This window comes from Coloeus monedula (assembly GCF_965178545.1).
Source record: "Coloeus monedula genome assembly, chromosome: 6".
NCBI lineage: Eukaryota > Metazoa > Chordata > Aves > Passeriformes > Corvidae > Coloeus > Coloeus monedula.
Genome location: NC_138786.1, coordinates 30,156,485 through 30,177,196, shown reverse-complemented (window position 1 = coordinate 30,177,196; position 20,712 = coordinate 30,156,485). Strand labels below are relative to the sequence as shown.

Genomic DNA, 20,712 nt, shown 5'->3' with positions numbered 1-20,712 from the left:
TACCATCCTCATGCACAGTCTCTGTGCTTTGAACCCATTCTTATTTGCACAGCTGGAGGCTTGGGGTTGAAACATAAGTGGTGCTTTAACTTAGGCTAAACTCTTCACATTGCATGAGGGGTGGCTCAAGGAATAAAAGTATTACAATATCTTTCTTGTAAGTACCTTCTGCCTGGGGAAAGTGGCCTTCTGAAATTTGTTGGGAAAGCCTTAAGCCTTGGTATAAAACTGTAGGATGCTAGAAAACCCCCCTAAGGACTGGAACTTCTTAAGATGCAGGACTTTGAGAAACTTTGTCTTAAGAACATATTCTTAAACCAAAGTTATCCAGGTGCCAGTGAAGTACAAAATTGTGAACACTTCCAAGAAGGGTATATTAAAATCAATCTCTTCCTTCCCCTGCTCCAAAACACATGACAGACTTCCCAGGAAACTCACTTCAAAAGCCTTGTTTCACTTGCTAGATTCTGAGGCTGGATGGGCACTTTCAGGACAGAGGCTGGACAGCCTGGTCAGCTCTTGCGAGTTTGATGGCTCTGGCTGGTTGATATCTTTTTACACATGTAAGACTGCAAACCCCGAGAGAGTTTTTTTAAAGAGTTTCAGATTTTCCTCTTTGTATTCCTAGAAGCAAGGCATTTTGGGTCTCTGGCTCAGAACAGCATCTCTGACCCCTGTGAGACCTGCTAGGCTTATGATTCCATGGCAGGAAACTTGGCTGAAGTCCAAAACCAGTGGTTGAAATTGAAGTGCTTGTGTCCTGTAGGCAACGTGCCATGGGGCTGAGAGTCTAGCCATGATTAAAACTGGAACTTGGCTCCAGCTCTGCCTCCTGAATGGCTAGTTGCACCAGTTTGGAGCCTGAAACCAAGGCATAAAAATGTGACATGATTCTTTCCAACAGCAACAAAAATGAAGAAGTTTATAGTCTCCCTTAATGTGTAAAATGGTATGGTTTTCCTGGGGAATTCTCTCCGGGAAGGACTCGCTCATTTGTACTTAAGTCAGGCCAGTCTGAGTACTTTGACTAATGAGTGGGTGACCTGTGCCATATGACTATACCTAGATGAATCACACTTTCCCAAGACATGTTCTAAGGGTCTTCAAACTTGAAATCTGCCAGAACAGGAGAAAAGTATTGCATGTGCTGTTTTGTCTGTCTCAGGTTTGTTAGGCGGTAGCACTCTGCAGTGCTAATCTGAAGTGAAGCTGCTAAATAGCAGAGGCACCTCTGTTTTGATCTATAGTGAACTCTAGATTTGTTTCTCAATAGATTTTCACTTTCTCACGTTCACGTCATTTGTGTCCCTTGCTCCCTCTTTTCCCTGAAGCCTTGCTAAGGCATGTTACTGTGGTACTACAATGCCGTGGCCATTTCTCGTTACCTCCATCACAAAAGGCTGTGCTGTTCTGTTTGTGCTTATAATGTACCCAGATGGTGAATAGAATGAGTGACCACCAAGCTCATTTTCACTTGTGGGGTCAGACCTTTCTCTGCTAAATAACACAAGTGTTCCCAGCTGCTGTGCAGCTGCAGGGAGTCTGCTTTCCTTCACAGGCATTAAAAACCCTTTAATCAGTGTTTGTTGTTTGTCAGCAGTGGTGTTGAGGTGTGGAGAAAAAGAACAGATATGCTTTGTTGGCAAAGTTAACTTCATTCTGACCTCTTATCTTTCCTTTTTCTTTTCAAGTCTGAAGAAGCAGAAAGCAGTTTGGGAAGTGGTTTCTGCTAGCACCTGTGTAAATGTATTTGCTAAAGGAGGAGGTTTGTGTCCTTCTACAGATAGAACGTTTGACATAGAAGGATGCTCTGAGAGTTGCACTGAACTGGAAACTCTTTAGGGCAGGGACTCAAACTGGCTGGAATAGGAGCTGTGCAGATTCCCTTAGTGTAAATAAATGTTACATATATACAGATACTGTTGCTTAATACTAGTGTTACTTATTTTAGTATTGAGTCTATATTCAATGGATTCCATTTGCAATCTGGCCAATTTTAACTTTTTCCTGTAAAATAGATTATTCCTTCTAGTTTTGGGAGGGGGTTTGTTTGTTTTGTTGTTTGTTTTTGGTTTTTTTTTTAGCCGGGGTTTTGTGTTTGTGGCCGGTGGTTTGTTTTCCTTTTAGTTCTACTTTTAATAGCTTTCTTCTCATGAAGGAAGAGGGAGGAGATAAAGAGCTGATAAGCCATCTCCAATCCCATTTGCTTTGGATGTAGTCTGTTCTGAAACAAATGGGAACACAGAAATCAAGAAGAAACTTTGAGAAAATTCAGAGCTAAGATAGTTATTTTCCTCTTCTTTCTAGATGAAGCTTGGAAACCTGCTGGTGCTGCACATGTTTGCAGGGTTGCTTTTTCCCCGAGTCCAGGTTTGCTTGTGCTGTGTGTCTGTGTGTAGAGCACCGAGCACTGCTCTGTGAGTAGTGATTCTGTTGTTTGCAAAGCCTGTTTGTGTGTGCATCCCGAAGCTGTTGGGACATCAGGCTTTTATTTGAGATTCAAGGGTCATTGTAGGACATTCGGCATTAAAAGCAGAATACTTACCTTGCTGCTCTTCCCGTGGAGGGACCAGAGAATCACATTCCTGTCTCGGCTGTGTCTGGGGAGGGTGGGTACCAGGCATTAGGGCACCTTGTGCACGTTGCTCACAGCCCTCATCCCAGCTCAGCAGTACCTCCAGCAGTGACCAGGGGGCTCCTCTGGAGCAGGGCTCTGCCCCTGGGAAAGCAGTGCCTCCTTGCTCAAAGTAGGAGTTATAAAATAAAAATAAAAATAAATCCAACTACATAGGGATTGTGGTGCTAGCTGTTAAAATTACAGAACCAAGTGGTCTCCCCATGGCAGACACGTTTCAGCATTCATCCATTCTTTTTCTTCATGCAGCTGAGGTTGCTTACAGAGGAGGACATGCTCTCAGACTGGCAAAATGCTAAAGGAAGACTTCAGAACTTGTGCTGGGCAAGAGGGAATGTACGCTCAAAACATCTAGTATATTAAATCTCTCTGGGTGGTCTGTATTGACCATCACTTCTGTAGCATGAATGCTTACCTGCTAGAATTGGGACAAAGAACTACCATTTTATACCTGAACGCTGCCAGGGCTGCTTAGCACAGATATGGGCTGTGAGCTACAGTGGAGCAGGTGCCCAACTGTAAGGGGGAGTTTTTGAAGCCCTTCGGATCTCCTGGAGATATTGCTGGCCTTTATGGCAGTACTGTTCGCTTGCGTGAGAAGAGCTCTGATCAGACAGGTGGGGTCCTGGATCCTTCTTGAATTTAATGCAGACTTACACAGTTACAATCTACCTGAGCAAAACAAGCACCATCTTGTGCAACTACGTAAACCATAAACTTTTTTGGCAAGGCAGGTGTGGCATCTTCAGTGTCTGGAAAGCACCGAACATGCTGTGTGGGCTCCCTACTGTAATCCAAATTACAAACGCTAAAAAGGCTTTGATTTTTTCTAATTTTTTTTTTTTTCTAATAACGTGGTTCTTGGCTTAATTTGGGTAGGCAAGAACTTCACAGACTGCATTGGGGTGCTCTGCATGTTTCCTCAGGCCCTCATATTTAATCAATGTCGAGTTGTTTCTCTGTCTGCAAGGAGGCACTTGAGAAAAGCTCTTCCACAGCCTTAGGTTTAACTTGTTTGTCAGCCCTAAGAACAACTTTCTATTCTTTAGAGATGCCTTTTCTGGAAGAAGGGGTGTTCTTGATGTACAAGCCCTCTCTATACTAAGTATTTTGGTACAGGCTGCAGAAGGTTTAAGTGAGTCTTTATGATACAAGCTGACTTTAAATAAGTTAGTAGTATGGTTTGATGCTGGGAACCAGGATTCTAGATTTTTTTAATTTAACCTCTGGATAACTCATATCTGTGGAACTCGGCTTCTGACAAGGAATTTGCAAAAAGTTTCATGCTATTAGCTCAAGCCTTCAGTTGTGATAAATGGGAGATCTGTATGTTCCTTCTAAACCAGAATGGCTCCTGTGTTGAACTGAATATTTAATTGCTGCATGTGCACCATACTTTCCTATCAGGTAGCTCTGCTTTGGAAGTCTGTTTATACATACAGAAACCTGAAAGCCTTGTGAGTCTTTCGGTGTCTCTGACATCACATGCTGGGAGGAGGCTTCAGCATCTTCAGTCTGTTGCTTTTTTGCTGTGTGTTTAGTCACTACTGATCTTTGCATTTTGGGGGCGACAGAAAGACATTACTGTAGCCAGAGCAATTCCAAGTTAAGTTGTGATAGTCCAACCCCTGAAAAGAAAAAAATCCGGTCCAGCTTTACAGTGTTTTTATAGTCTAGTCCAGGTCTCTATAAACCATTTAAAATTGCCTTCACGTTTAAATTTTCCAATTTCCCATTTGGAGCAGGTGTTGCCAGATTATAGAATGTGTTGCAGAAAAGGAGCAAAAACATTTCAAAAACACTGTGCTGTAGCAAATATGTCAAGTCTGTGACAGATGAGATTTTAAAAAAAGTTTGTCCCACCAAAAGTAAAATGTGTGCAAACCTTGCTTACTTTTCCCAGCTGTCATGTTTAAATAGGGGGTTTAGTAATGCATTTGTCTTCAAAAGATCCAGCAGTACAGTATGAAAATATGAAACTTCTCAATTGTTTTTCATTTAACTGGGGAGAGAAGATTTTTTTGTAATGAAAAAAACCCACCGACAACCAAATTTCAGAGATGCATGTTCTCAGAGTGGTTAAAAACCAACCCAAACTAGGCTTCGGGCAATGTTTTTTCAACAGCTTTAACCTCAAAGCATAGAGTAGACAGCTTTGTAGGAAACTGTAACACCAAGGTGATTATGGCAGTGACTCACACTTCCCTGTAAGGCATCCAGCTATCAACACGCTTGGAGAGCTGTGGCTTTGTGCATTTTAGGCAGGGTGTCAGTCAGTGCCCATTTGCCAGCCAGCTCTGAACTGCTGAGCCCAGAACCGCTTTGGCAGCGAGCTGGGATATCAGTGTGTTAGAGCTGCTCTGGTGTCCCCAGGCTTGCAAGAGGCTGTAGAAAATGGGAGGTAGGGAAGGGGAAGTGCAAGGCAGGTTTGACTTCCCTTTTCTTTGCTTAATCCTCATGGAACTTGTTTGAAGAGTCCCCTGAAATCTTCCTGTGAGCAGGTGATTCGGTTTGGGTAATAATTAAAGGTCTGACAAACCACTAAGTGGGGTAGTATGGGAAGAGAAAAGGGCTGCTGCTATCATGCCTTACCAAAAATTTCTGCAAGTGGTTTTGGAAAGATGTCTGTCAGTTTGGATCCTCAGGAAAACAATATGAACTTGGGAAAGGGACCTGGGTGACCCTACAGGCAGTTCAGAGTAGAGTCCAGGGTACAGCAGTAAACTACTTCCAGATGTTGGGATTTGCAGGGAATAAGCAGACAGACGATGGGCACTAGTGCTTTGTGGGTTTCCCCATCCCCAAAAATAAGGCAGAACACCAAGGAAAACAGTAGTGATCATGATATGGAGGGAAATGGTCTGGGTGAAAAATTGGAAGTTTGGGATTGTTCAAATTACAGAAGACTGATAAGGAATGCCACGTTTGTACAAAATGGGTTGCATCATAATGGAATGCTCAGGAAGAAGAGGTATGCAGAAAGATGATAGAAATTCAAACTTCTGAAAGGAAATAGGTTTTCACATAGTGTGCAATTAGATTGTGGGATGCGTGGAACGCAATTGCCAGCTGTGCTGGATGTCATCAGGAAAGAACATAAGGTGACTTTGGGAGTGTGCAGGTATGCTCTTGCAGGTGGTATTTACAGAGGATATAAACAATGCTTTCAAAATCATCACTGGTCACATAAAACTGGTCACATGTTTGCTTCAACTACCAAGGCCAATCTTGATAGGTTATTTGGATTCCTCTATTTTTGGTGATAAGTTTATTATGTCTCTGACTAAAATTGTCTAGTATCTCTAGTACCAGATACTGTTTGTGGCACAGCACTGGGCAAGCTGGGCTGTTGTGACTCAGTATTGCCCTTCCCGTGTGGGTTGTGTTTGGCTTTGCACATCTTACTTTTTTAGAGGTGAGGCAGAATGAGTAATGTTTCCGTTTTATTAAAGAAAATGGAATGGCAAAGACCGTTAATTTTTTTTAAAGATGTATGTGTTTCATTTAAAGTTCCCTTCAGGCAAAGTCAGCTTTGGTAGGCAGCTGAAAATGCATTATAGTCATATTGTTATTGTCATAAAGAAAAAAAATACACCATGTTCTGTTTTGGGAAACCAAACAAAAGCACTATTTTTTTTTTTTCTCCCTCCCTTTTTCACTTCCTTCAGTTTTTAATAAGCGACCGTGACAGAGACCCTCAGTGCAACCTGCATTGCTCCAGGTCCCAGTCCAAACCCCTGTGTGCCTCTGATGGCAGAACGTACGAGTCGATGTGTGACTACCAGAGAGCCAAATGCCGTGAGCAGAGTCTCAGCGTGACACATCGTGGCCGCTGCAAAGGTAGGTGGATTTCAAATGCCTCTGAGAGGCGAAATGGGAGCCCTACTGAATTCTTAGACCCTTGAGTTTAATACCATGTTCTGAGAGTAATATGATTTGGAATTGTGCATTCCTGCAAGCATGGGTATCTGAGTCTCAGTTTAGGCAGCAGAGTACGAGCTGACTGAATTATCAATGAAAGAAGGCAAAGGAGCCACAGACATCAGTGTAAAAGGGCTGAAATATGTGTCTGCAGACAGAAACAAGCATGTAAGCATGTAAGCACAAAACCAAATCCTGAAAGCAGACTTCTTCCTTGCTACCTGTGCTGATGAGGAATCAAGATATCTTTGACCCTTTGACTGACAGGAATGTGGAGTGGGGAAGAATATGATGCACACTAGATGTCTAGTCACTTTTCAGACGTTTCAGCCTTTCTGTGCTGAGCTAATTAAGAAGACAGTGCATGCAAGGCGCTTTACATGGCTTTTTTGATTTTTTCCTGTTTGCTGTTACATATCTACTTAAAAGTGTGAATACTGTCCCTCAATTCAGCTCTTCAGCATAGTCTAAAGATGAAGGTGAAACTTTTTAAAGAATTATCAGTGTCTTGTCACACAAATGCATTTGCCGTGAAGTGAAAAATAAAGTGGAGTCCATTTTCTGAGATCACAATTGACTCAGAGGGCAGGTGAGACAGGTGTTTTTAGCAGTGGATTAAAGTGACAGGAGAAAGTCATTAAAATCCATGTGACAGAATAAATACACATTCATTTAAGCCTGGCATTTGTTTATGAAGGCTTTTTTACTATTGTAAAAATGTATTTTGGCGCATATTGTGATTCCAGAGTCCCAAAGAAGTAACTGAGACTTTTTTTGTCTTGGGCACAGGTAAAGTACACTTTTTCTGCTCTCTGATGCAACTGAAATGTTTAGTTGAAACTAACTTGCATTCTCCTTTCCTTTTTCCTCTTAACCTGTGGTACTATACAGTACCTAACAATCTGAGAGTGTTTGTAAACTGCAAGTCTTGCTTTTAACCCACTAACACTCCTACCAATCCCTGTGAAGTAGGAATATTCTTTCAGCCATGACATGCAAATTTAACCTAGCTGGTAATTTCCATATGTGCTGCTCTTGAAAGGTATTTTGTTTTTTTAGCTGCATGAGGAGCATGACCTGTAGTGCATAAAGATCACAATTGTTGGCAAATCCGGGCAGCTGTGGGACAACTGTGCTGAACTACAGGCTGTTGGCTGGGCCTGTGTTGTGTACTTGCAAAAAGGAAGGTATTGCCAACAGTGTTCATGCACCTTGAACTGCAGCTGGACACCAGGTATACCCTGAACAGCCTTCCCTCCTCCTCCATGACAGATGCTCTACAGGAGAGCTCCCATAGAACTGTGAGGGATCCCATGGGCCATTGAGCTCAGTCACATACAGTTGTGATAGACACTTTATCCAAGAACTTATCCTTATGAAATGAGAAATTTTAACTTGTGCTTCACTCTCTGAAGGGGGAAAAACAACAGGCAACTAAAATAAGTAAAAGAGAGAGTGTATTGTGGACAACAAGGCATAGTTCTGCCCCCCAGATTACCATAGGCTGCCAGTGTATATGCTGATGATTTGAACTGTGCTTGTGCCAAGGAAAACAGAATGGTTTCCATAGTGAGAACAGAACCTTTTTGATTCAACTTAATGCTCTGTTCTCTCTCAAGAAACTAAGGACCTTTAAAGATGAAATCTTGCCAGCCTTCTGGGAGCTATAACCCCTATTCAACTCTCGTTCGTTGCTAGCTTCCTCATGTGCTTTTCAATGAAATTCCTTCAGTGCTAAATTATCTGAACTCCAAACCCTCACTCACACATCACAAAGGGTTAAAAGTCAGGAGTAGCTTAAAATGATCAAATTATGGCATCCCTGACGAATGGAGCCTCACTGATGAGATTCTAGAGAATAGTTCCAGATGGTATAGCTGTGTCTAAAATACACAGCCAAGCAATCCTACCTGGATCTTTTCTTAGCTGGCATCATAATATTTGATGTTAAATGAGAGTTATACCTCAAAACTTCACAGGGGTGAAGGACAAATACTTGTTAATCTTGACAGCTTGCCAAGAGTCATTTATGCCGTGATTGTTATATTGGTATATATCTGTGGCTTAGAAAACACTTATGGTCTGTGTTAACTGGTTGCTTTCTAGGAACTTGTTTGGCTTATTTAATTACAATGTGGGAGTGTTCTAAAAGTTCCCTTTGGATTTATTAATTAGATGAATAAGTCTGCTGGTACAGAGTTTGTTCTTGGATCACAAGCCACTGTGTGGAGTGAGCCTATTTGTAAGTTATTGTACCAGGACCTGCAGCCTTTTTCCTGGGACACAGGAAATGAACACAGCTTTTGGCTAATGTTCTAGAAAGGCAGGTTTTCTGACTGATGGGTTATTTGAAGATAATCTTCTCTACCTACTACTTCTGTTGGACAGAAGATGATGTTTTGAAATCACTTTGTCTTTTCGCTAGATCCATGTGTTTTGTCTTCAAACTTGCTTTATTTTCCCTTGACTGTGAATAAGAATGTCCTTCCTTGGCAGCAGTTAGTAAAATATAAAATGTCACTTTCAATGACTTCGCAAATTTAGACATGTTTCTAGGCATGTTCTGAATAAATTAGGGAACTCTGGAGTAGAAATAGTATGTGGATATCAAAAAAGGAAGAAAGTGCTTTGGCATGAAAGGAAGACAAGAAGGTGATCAGGGGCAGTCAGCATGGATGGGGAAGTCATCCTTAACCAACTAGGTTGCCTTCTACGGTGGGACAACTGGCTGGATAGATAAGGGAAGAGTAGTGGGTATTGTCCACCTGGATGTTAGCAAGGCTTTTGACACTCTCTCATGATATCCGCACAGGAAAGCTCAGGGAGTGCAGACTGGACATGTGGACAGGGAGGTGGTTTGAGAGCTGTGTGAATGGCAGGTCTCAGGGCATTGTGATCAGTGGCACAGGGTGTGGTTGGAGGCCTGTCGCTAGTGGTGTCCCCCGAGGTTCAATATTGCATCCTTTATCATTTAACTTGTTCATCAGTGACTTGGGTGAAGGGACAGATGCCTCTTCAGCAAGTTGGCTGATGACACAAAGCTGGGAGGGCTGTGGAGCGCTTCAGAAAGATCTGTGGGTTGGAGGGATGGGGAGAGTGTAACCTTTTTTGAAATTCAATGAAGTATGGGGTCCTGCACCTGGGAAGGAGTAACCTCCTGCACCAATACAGGCTGGGGGCAGACCTGCTGGAAAGCAGCTCTGTGGAGAAGGATCTGGGGGTCCTGGTGGACAACAAACTGTCCCTGAACCAGCAGCCCTTGTGGCTAAGAAGGCCAATGGGATCCTGGAGTGCATTAGGAAGATCAAGGGTCAAGGCAGGATCAAGGATCAGCAAGTCAAGGGCGGTGATCTTGCCCCTCTACTCAGCCCTGATGAGGCCTGACCTGGAGTGCTGTGTCCAGTTCTGGGCTTATCAGTACCAGAGAGACATAGAGATTCTGGAGAGGGTCCAGCAGAGGGTGACAAAGATGATGAGGGGACTGAAGCACCTCTCTTGTGAGGAAAGACTGAGGGAGCTGGGCCTGTTTATTCTGGAGAAGCTATGACTCAGAGGGGACCTCATCAGTGCGTGTAAGTATCTTGAAAGGAGGATGTCAAGAGGATGGATCCAGGCGTTTTGGTAGTGCCAAGCAATAGGACAAGAGTCAATGGGCAGAAACTGGAACACACAGGTAGTTCCACCTGAATGTGAGGAAGAACATTTTTACTGTGAAGGTAACTGAACACTGGAACAGCTGCCCAAAGAGGTTGTAGAGTTTCCTCCCCAGAGATATCTGTAGCTGTCTGTACTCAATCCTGAGTAGTGTGCTCTGAGGGACCCTGCATTAGCAGGCAGTTTGGACAAGATGGCCTCCAGTGGTCCCTACCAACCTGAACCATTCTCTGTGGGTGAAAGAAGTTTGGGATTCCAGGTGTAGGACTTGACCTAAATGAAGTGGAAAACAGTGGGGAGAGTGAATACTGGTTGATATCCTGCACAATAGATAGGGAAGTTTTTGTAGTTTGCTCAGGTTCCATTTTTGCCTGTTTTGTTCAAATACACAGATAATTGAATAAATGGGTATGAACCTGTTGACTTCACTGTAGCTGAACTGCTTCATGTCTGGTGGAGACCTGGCCTGTAGGTGAGACAGTTACCTAATGGAACTGAAAATAGTTAAAAAGCTGCTTGGATCAGTTTTTGCTCTTTTAACTTTGGATACAAACATAGGAGAATTAAAATTAAATAGCTTAAATAGATTTTGGTGGTTGCATTGTATTCATTTGCTGCTAGTGTTATGTGAATCCTGGAGGTGTTTTACTTCGTGTTTTTAGGAGAGCTTGGGTCTTTATACCATGATGTTGTGTCAATACTGCCTCTGCCTGTTGAAGAGAGGATGCTGGAATTCTTGGAGCCTATTCAGGAGTGCAGTGTGTATATTATGAGGGACACGGTGGTCTTGTTTGAATAAACTATTCATGGATAAGATCAGCCATGGTAACTAGCCAACTTCATTGCAAAATCCAAAATTATGTGCACCTGCATTGTGCCGATTAGGCCAGGGATGTCAAAAACATCACTTGTAGTTAACAATCTCCTGGTTGCCAGCTGCCAGCTTGAGAATTAATTTTCTTTAAAAGGCAGCTTTCTGAGCTACAGTAAATCTGTCCCAAGTTTGAAGATATTTAAAATAAAATTAAGCAGGTCTGCTTTCAAAAGAAGTTATGCTGTTTTGGTTTTTCACCTAATGTAATGGGGGTAAAAGTGTCCAGTTTAGTCTGCTTGAACCATGAAACTGGAATGCATTAATGCCATTCTGGTTTATAAGCATGGTGTTTGATATTCCAGAGAACATTTCTAAAAACAGGGAAGAAAGTGCTGAAACACTTGGGTAAGCAGGTGAAATGCAGAATAGCCTATATGAACCTACAATCATAAGATCAGGCTTTAGTAAAATTTGTAATGTATCTTGTTTGGGGTGAGCTATTTGGCAGCTACTTTTTAAACACTTGGCACTTATGTAATACTTTACATTTTCTAATTAACAAAGCAAAAATAGCAAGGTGAAGTCATCCCACTGAAATCACATGTTGATACAAACATTATAAAAATACCAGCCTGTGGAGTGAGGAAGAGAAGGATTGACAGTCCTTTTTAAAACAAACCAGTAAATGTTGATCTTAAAGGCACTGTTTTTACTGGAACTGATCTGTGGAAGACTGACAAAAAAGATAGCAATATGCATGCACCTTTCCACCCAGCGCGGTATATAGGTGTTTGCTCCAAATCAAGGTTGTAAAAGGACTGGCGTGACCTTTGGAAATCAGTGAGGGAGGATGGGAGAAGTAATCAGTCCTGAGTGTCCATGATCAGGAGGAAAACTCTGTCTTCTCTGTACTTCAGCAGCAATTTGTGAGGAGTCACCACTTGAGCCAAGGATTCGAGTGCAAAAGATGCTGCAACAACAATGAGCTCTTAAACACCATGGTGTAGTGGTGGTGTGCTATGAAGTGTGCTCTTCTTGGTGGGAGTAGAGAGTTCAATCTATAAAGGCCAGTTAAAATTGCCAGGAGGGATATGGTAGCCTTAGCAGTAATGTGTTTATATTATCTGCCTAAAGTAAGGACTTGATCTTGTGCCTGTTTCTCTGTTCATTAGACAAATTGGACAAAGATCTGGGTTAGTTTCCCTTCTGCCTGGGCTTCTAATGTATTTGTACTGCAGGGGATATCACAAAATGTTTGTTTTTACCAGCTCTGTGCTGAAGCATCCAGTTTGTCGTGTAGTTGTGAGCATGCCAGCACTAAAGCAGATGCTGTGTGTAAGTGCTTTATGCTTCTGTTTTATGTTCAGGAGGGGAACCAGAAATGCTTGTCTGCAGTCTTGTATCCTCAGATGCAGAGACTAGAAAACACTTTCATTTGGGAACTTGTGGTTTGATTGTCACATAAGAAATTGACACCTGTGTTTTTTTCCTTACAAGTGCACATCTACATTATCTATGTTGATTTTTTTTTTTTTTGCTACTTGTCTCCTGTGAAGCAGAAGTTGAAAGTGTTTTCAGTCAAGCAGCTAGCTATGAAACAGGGCAGGCACACCATCTGGTTTTGTAGTAATGTCCTCTGTCATGCCAAGCAAGATTAGACTCTTAAGTTTGCACAGGAGATCTGCAGGTGATAGGTGTTCCAGTTAACACCATTGCCAGTGCTTCCTTTTCAGCTGAAAGAGTGAGCATATGTTTGGAAGGGTCAGTTGGCAGGACTATCCTCCACTGGAGATGTGCAAATGAGGTCTGATCATCTGCTCAGGTTGGCAGGCAGGCAGAAAGGAAATTCCATGTCAGAGTTTATGGATAACTAGAAAAAAAATATAGTGTAAATTTTATTCAAGTCTTTTACTCTGTAGCAATTTCACTCTTTATACAGGTGCATAATAGGCCCACCTGAGATCAAAGCTCCGTGTGCTTTGGTATTGTGCAAACACCCAACAAACAGATTAGTCTAAAGATAAGAGACATAGAATCAGAAAATGGCATGAGGTCACAGGGGGTGAGGTGACCATCATTGGGCAGTGGCAGAATTGATATAGGTACTGTTGCTTTCTAACCCAGTGCCTAAGCAGCTGGCATCTGTACTGTATACTATTGCTATGAATCATTCTTTTTCCAGAGAAAAAGGTTCGATTTTCATAATTTCAGAAGCCCTGTGAAATCCTTCTTGGGAAGCAATGTGATATGTTTAAAATGAACTGTGTTGGCAAACTGGAAACCTAATCTCTCTGGTCATCAGTTGTGTAAATAAAGTACTTGGTGTGAAAGCTTTGGTCTATGTCTTTATCAAAACTATTTACAGCCTTGCCATTGATTATATATCTAGAGATACCTAGATGGAAGTTCTATTGCCACACAATGTGAATTCAATTGATCTAAGACCCCAGACTGACTTTCTAATTTAATGCTGGTATTAGTGATTCTGTTGTCAAAGCTCATGTGATCTATGGAACAGAATGTGATCTTCAGGGATCCAGTGGAATTTTTTGTTAACCAATATGATTTCCATGCCTAGTAAAATGGGAATTGAAACTTGTTCAGTCTTTATGGTGCTGCTAAAAGATTCTGGTGATAAGATTTTGAAGTTTCTGCACTGAAAATCTTTAGTCAGTGGATACATGGGAGAAGAAAGAAGGTGCTAGTTCCTGTGTTAAGAGTGCCATGGAAACAAGATATTCACTGTTTTCCTTCTCTTTCTAGACTGAACAGCAGTATTGTGAGACCTCATGTTTTTAAATGTAAACACTGAGTGAATCTGTATCTCTGCAGGGCAGAACTTTCCTCTTTTGACCCATCAGTCATCAGAGTTAGACTGGGTATACTTGGTAATAGTGAGCTGGACCTGGAAGGGGTTAAGGTCATGCTACACTTCGCCATCATCTGAAGTAAAAGCTGAAATCTTAACCCCTTCAAACACTGTTGGCAGAGCAAATTTTTTTCTTGGCTCCAAAGTGAGTAACTGGTGTGAGAGTTATAATGCACACTCAGTTGTAGGCACTGGGACTAGAGGTAAAAGCTGAGTTTCAGGAAAGCACAGGAAATGGCATATCTGCTTCATCTGAACCACACAAAGGTGGAAGTTCATATGGGTGACCAGCTATTTCAGTATCTTCCTGGGAAAGTTGCTCAGAGAAGAACTTTTGAGGGGGTCATCACTTCTTTTCCATATTGCTCACTGCTCGGCTTGAATTACTTGGTTTATATCCAACCATCCAGTTTCAGGCTAATGGCCTTTCACTGCATGAACATTGTGCTCCAGTGCTTGTTAAAGAAGGTTCCAGGATCCTAAGATGACCATAAAAACTATTGACTAGGAAATTAGGCAGCTCTTAATTAACTGGCTTGTAGTTTGTTTGTCTAAGTTCATATTAGTCTTTAGGATGATGAGTGCTAGCTCCATGTCTGCCTGGTGAATGTGTGTGTAATGGTCCTTTATGCTTTATATTTATTTGTTTCGGGGGTTTTTCCCATGCAGCTGTGTGGTGCATCTGGTAGCTTTTGGAGAGGCCAAATGGTGTTTGTGATATAAGTGGATTTTGCTTTTCTCTTTATAGATGCTGGCCAAAGCAAGTGTCGATTAGAGAGAGCTCAAGCGCTGGAACAGGCAAAGAAGCCCCAGGAAGCAGTCTTCATCCCAGAATGCAATGAGGATGGATCATTCATGCAGGTAAAATTTCTATCTGCTTCATTCAGCCAGGCTTCAGGTGTCTGTGGGAGATTCTGTGTTAAGGCATGAGCCAAGCGATGATAGCAGAGTGGGTGCACACTCTGACTCAGTTACTCGGGTAAAGATTTGAAAGCTGGGGACTTCTTTAACCAAATGGAAATTTTGATTCAGTCACAATACCTTAAAAGACATATACATATGCAATAGCATCCAGCTCCAATATAGAACAGAAACAAATGGCATTAATCTTCAGCATTGCATAGAAAGTAAAACAGTTGCAGGGGAGGTCAATTTTTCTGTGAAGAGGAGCTGTAAAGAGACCTGTGGCTTACACAGAGCAAGGTGGACCCAGCTGAATCTGCTCTCTCTGCTTCATCTATCTGAGGAAAAAACCAGTCTGTTCATCCTATTCCTTCTGCAGGGTACTTCTTGTACTGTATGTCTTGTGATTTTGGAAGAGAGGAGATGAGACTGCTTTGTTTGGGTTTTTGATTCTTCACTGTTCACTTGCTGAAGTTTGCCAAAACAGGGTAGAAATGAAGAGTGATACTTGGTTCTGTTACCATTAGCATACTGAGTTAGTGTCCTAGTGCTGACTGAACTAGCTGTTAAAAATGGCTCATGAACGGTTTCCTGACACAGTTTCTGCTTTCTGCTCAGTTTTGCATGCATCTAAAAAGCCAGAAATCTGTGACCCTGTGACCTCTACTTTGTGAATTTAGGTAAACCGCAGAATGATTTTTGCCTTACCTTCTATACATTGAGTACTGCTCTAGACACCTTCTTTCTCAGAGAAATTTTAGGATACATTGGTTGCTTGCACAGTCTTCTGAAGGTAAAAGAAATTCCAAAATAGAATCAGTATTGGCTTTAAAAAGATAATAAAGGCAGAGAGCTTTGGGTTTGGTTCAAACATTTTGCGATGCCTGAGGGAAAAGGAGAGATGATTTTTTTTTTGTGATAACCCACCAAAATTTTTAATCCCCTCCTCAGCCTTGCCCTCTCATTATCTGGTGTGTGGGAGTGTTTTTGTTTTGTTTTTGTTTTTTGTTGATGAAGTGGAAAAAGCTGTATTCGTCCTGCAAACTTTGCTTCTTTGGAGCAGCATTATATTTCTGTACAGTGTGGACACTCATGGGAAGGCTGGGATAAGAGAGGATGGCTGCAGTTTCTTGCAGTTTAAATGCACTTCCAGTTGCTGAAAATTGATTTTTTTGTAGAGCTGCTCAGATTATGTTGGCACTGGAGGCTAATGTTTGTAAAAGCTAGCACAGTGGGCCAACATGGAACAAAGTGTTCCATGCTAAGCTTCTAGTTCAAGAAAAAAGGGGTAAGGAAAGCTAACTTTGAAATGTCTATCACCTGTCCATCAACTTCTTGGAGAGTAAAATAGGTAAAATTTTTATCCTTATAAACTGGACTGATAGTGTAGTTAATAAAGCTTTGTTTCAGACAGGTTTATTTTGAAGGTTGGTACCAGTGTCTGGATTGTGGCAAAGTTGCTGGACTTTTCCTTGGCACATTCCTTAGCCAGTGTTGGTTGCCAGCTGAGGGGCTGCATGAAACTGCTTACAAAAACTGTGTGTTGTCAGTAGACAGCCAAGTGATATTTCACATTCCTCCTCCATTTGGTTCTATCTGTGAACACTAAAGTGCTTTTGTTTTACCTGGCATGCTGAAGGAAGCCTCTGATCTCTTTGTATCTGGAATTAACTGAAATTCATATCATTCCTTGGTTCATAAAAATACCCTACGTTCCACATACCTCATGAACCAGCTTCATCAGTTATATTGCAGCATTTAAGGTAATTGTCCCTGCATAAGATTTAAGTGAAAAATAATGTCCGAGAAAGCTAACTAGTTTCAACCTGCATTTGAGATAAATCTTTCCTTTAGCTTCTGGTCAAAATGAATTAAATTTTTATTTTAAAAGGATGTATAAAAACTAGAATTTTGGTGAGCAATCCAAATAGTTTTGCTTCCAGCAACTCATGAGTAGATCTCATCTGGTGGAGGTATTTTGGATGCTGCATCTCTTGTGCAGAGAATTGATGCTCCTGGGTTCTGCTCTACAAGGGAGGCTGTGTTCTTGAAGTCCCTGAGGCCTTGATGAAGTCAGCTCTGGACTGTCGTTAGTTTATTCTGGTTCAACACCCAGAGTGTTGCTCCATCTTAGACTCCAAAATCTCAGTTGGGAAGTCTACAACAGAACAGCATCTCTCAATGAAGTTTCTAGGAGAAATACCCACTGTGCTTTTCAACATGGAATCCTCATCCCAACAAGAGTCTAAGCAGATGCACATGTTTCGGAGTATATACTCTGTGTGTAGAGTTGCCTAGGGGGACTTTTTCAGCAACTTCCCCCTTTCTGCATAACTGTTATTGAAAAGGTGTTTTATGTAGAAGAAAAATTCTGATCCGAGAGGAAATGAAGATGAATGCTTGTATTTAGAATATCAAATGTCTGAATTGTCACAGCACTCATTCGAGATGCAGATGACTTGCTTTCAGATCATCCTGTTGAGCCTACTGAACATAGTAGATGTTCAGGCCCACATCATTGTCCTTGCCATCAGACTTCAAAAGAGTCTGATTTTTTTTTTTTCTCTAATTAATTAATTGTTGGAAATTCTTGAAATTTTTGTAGGACTGAAAAACAAGAGCAATACAGATGTGGGAGAATTTGGTAGTAGTAACTATGTTAGAGAACCTGCTTGGCCTTAACTAGATTGAACTATTGCTTTTGTAGTTCATCATAGTTATCTTGATTAGAAACCAAATTGCAATCACTCTGGGTAAACACTGAAAGTGGGGCTGTTCTTCTGAAAGCAGCTCAAGTTTGCCCTTTCCAGCTCCTAGAATTGCACCCAGTTCAATGCTGAATTTGGGGCTGGATCCACTGCAGATTGGATGGGGCTGTAGCGTGGTGAGCAGAGCAAAGCTCCTCTGCTGCTCTGTGAGTGGCAGCATGCACCACATGGGCAGCAGCTGCAGGAGGAAGACTGTGTTCACCTTCCTCCTGCTTCCCTGCAGGGTTGGATCTCCCAGTTAGATGTGGCAACAAGGGTGAAAGGGAGGAGGGCCTAAAGGCAAAGACCTTAGTTTGGCTTGCATTTAAACTGCTTTGTAGAGAGACATCATGCATGTCTTAAACACTTGTATGATCTGTCTGGTTTTCATTGCCTGTGAAATTTAGACTGAAAGCAGTGTTGCCACTGTTGATTCCGTTGCTCAGCTGATCAGTTTTCCAGTTTTCCTATGCATGACTAGGTATAATGGGGTTTGTGTACTGCATCAAGTGGAGCAAGCAGTTGTCAATTCACTGATTGTCATAACTGTTTCTATGCAACGTGTGCTGCTTCCCATATTGTTGAGTATGTGTATTGCAAAGATCTTATCAAATCTCCTCTTAGTGCTACTTACGCATCTAAAAATGTGACATGGATTTGCAGCATGAAGAGGTGGTAGCACTGCAGGCATGATTGGATGACTGTAAATGGGGAGCAGACCTGATTAATTCCTCTGGAATTGCCATGTCCTTATACTTCAGTCTGTGTGGGGAATATTACTTCCTATAACAAAATCTCTCTACACTTAGCCCACAGTAATATAAGCAGGCAGATAAAATTTGAGTTATTCACAACATAAGAATGTTTGTTAGATATGAGTAATTTGATTAATTGTAGAAAACTGAGGTCATGTACTGTTGTGCAGAATTGAACATGACTAAAACCAGTTTCTGTTCCCAAGACTTTTGCCTTTTTGCTATTATGCTGTATTTTGCATAAATGCCATTCCTTTTCCATGCTGCACTTAACCAACCTGCTGTGATCTGTTCTTCATAAACAACAGGCACTAGTGGTTAATCTGCACACTTTCTTTTGCCGCCTAGTGCGACTGGGCTTGTTGCCATGGGCTGAGGGAGACTTGCATTCTTCATAGTTTTCCCCCAAGCAGTTTTTCAGAAAAGGTTGTTGAGATTTTAAATGGGATCTCTTTCAGACAGATTAATATAAACATGAATAATGTTAATCCTGCCTTGGGGGTGTAGTTTTGTTGGACTTTGTGGTATGTCTTGCTATTTGCTGCCACCTTCCACTGTCTAGTTGTGGTTTCTTTTCCTCACAAGTCTGCATACAAGTGTCTGAGGGCAAGTCTCCTTGGAGAGTTTCTTTGAGTTTAGGGTTCTTAAAATCTGGCTCCTGGTGCAGTTATGACACAGCACTGAGATTTCTCTTAAAGCGAGTACATCAGTCAAACCTGTTGTCTTATGACAGGATCAGCAGGATCAGTGAGTGGGCTGACTATCAGAGCAGTTCTGCATTAGCAGATAGCTTCCAGAGCATTCCCACATCTTGTAATATAAGTCTGCTTGGAAAGAGTGATCTATATTATGGTCCATACCAATAGTTTCACTCCACACTATGCTAATGCCCATATAAAGTTCTGTTTTCTCCCAGGTTCCACAAACAGCTCTTTCTAAAGATGCGGGGGAACCTTTTTAGCCTTCAGTGTGACTTCATGATCCAAGTCTGCTCCTTGGTATTGGCTAGTGTAGCATGATGCTGGGCAGAATTACAAACTTGTGTCTTAATGCAGCAAGGTACTGTGTGGACATGTCCTTCATTCCCTGGATGCTGTCTATTATCCCATTATTCAGTGCTCAGATTCCAGCAATACTAAGCTCTCAAGGAGTTCGCCTCTCCTTTCAGAAGAACACAGTCTATCTTGCTAGATTAAAGAAACTCTTTATAAAAAGTATCTGGGTTTTAACTGGTAGGTGGTTCTGGCTTTTTTTATTAAAAGACATCCCTTCTAAAGATGGTAGCTGTAGCTTTCTGTGAGTACTGCTCTGCAGGTTTGCTACTTAAACACTTGCTTTCTTTCTGGGGCTTTCATTGTGTTTCTCATTTGCATGTTGTGCTAAAGATAAACCATGAATGGGTAAGGAAGTAAGAACTTTGGTTATTTATGGCATTTCTTCAAAGAAGTCGAGATAGCAAAGGAACAGGTTCTTAAAGAGGGAGTGGACATACTTAAGAAAAGTGACAATGTAGGGTCATTCTTAGCTTCAAAGTGTCACATTCTGTGTAGAAGCATAAAGCCTCTCTTGGGGACCCTTTTCCTGAACTAAAAATATATGTGCCAGCGTGTGTGATGGGAATGCCCTTGATCATGACTAAGATTCTTCTGCTTCAGATCATTTCTTTCCCTGGTTATTTGAATAGTGAAATTCCTATGGAGCAAGAATTTCTTGAGTGGTTCATGGACTTGAGGGAGGTGGGTGCTGTAAAAAGCCCTTGTGGGAATATATGAGTGAAAAAGTGACAAAAATTATTTAAGGGGCTGTAGTCCCAAAGAGGCTTGAGCACAAGATACAGACTGACTTGTAGCTCCCTAAAATTGCCTGTAAAGGTAAGCAGGCTTCTGACAATAATCAGCTGACTCCTTATGCAGCAAAAAGTATGACAAGATCCAGGGCCTCAGCATTACAGCAAGACATGTGAACCAGAACAGAGGCATCACCATGTAGAGTTAAGATAAATAGCCATCAGGCCAGTGTGCTGGTTGTGTACCCCACTGACTTGGATTCAGAAGACTTTCTAGCTGAGCCTCAATGGCTTGAACAAAGGAAAGACTTGATTAAAGAACTGCTGTGTGACACTGGCTTCTGCTCCCTGGGTCAGACTAAATGGCCTGCTGACTTGGAGCTATTTATTTAGCTGTTTCTGCAGTGTTTACAAGGAGCACCTGGATGCAACCAAGATTTGGAGCCTTGCCTGGTGCTGTGAGTGCAGTCAGTAGCTCTGCTGCCTGCCCTTAGCCTCAGCAGTACCATTCAAAAACTGGATGTGTTTCTTCTTTTCTCATAGAAATATAGCTTTGAATACAGAATGAATGTTCTTCCCTTCTCATGTCTGCCCTCTATTGTGGAAGGAGCCAGGAAATGTTTGTTTG

General features: G+C 41.8%; 1 protein-coding gene across 12 annotated transcripts in view; it reads left to right on the top strand.

Annotated features, from left to right (window-relative positions):
• Positions 1–20,712, top strand: part of SMOC1 (SPARC related modular calcium binding 1) — a 165,112-nt gene that overhangs the window by 71,290 nt on the left and 73,110 nt on the right. For 8 of the 12 annotated variants that reach the window (XM_082283402.1, XM_082283400.1, XM_082283405.1 and 5 more), the window contains exons 4-6: positions 2,308–2,370; positions 6,304–6,475; positions 14,642–14,754. In XM_082283402.1, coding sequence (XP_082139528.1) covers positions 2,308–2,370; positions 6,304–6,475; positions 14,642–14,754 — 348 coding nt within the window. The remainder of the gene's footprint in view (positions 1–2,307; positions 2,371–6,303; positions 6,476–14,641; positions 14,755–20,712) is intronic. The other 4 variants (XM_082283409.1, XM_082283401.1, XM_082283399.1 and 1 more) reach the window with 1 other exon arrangement.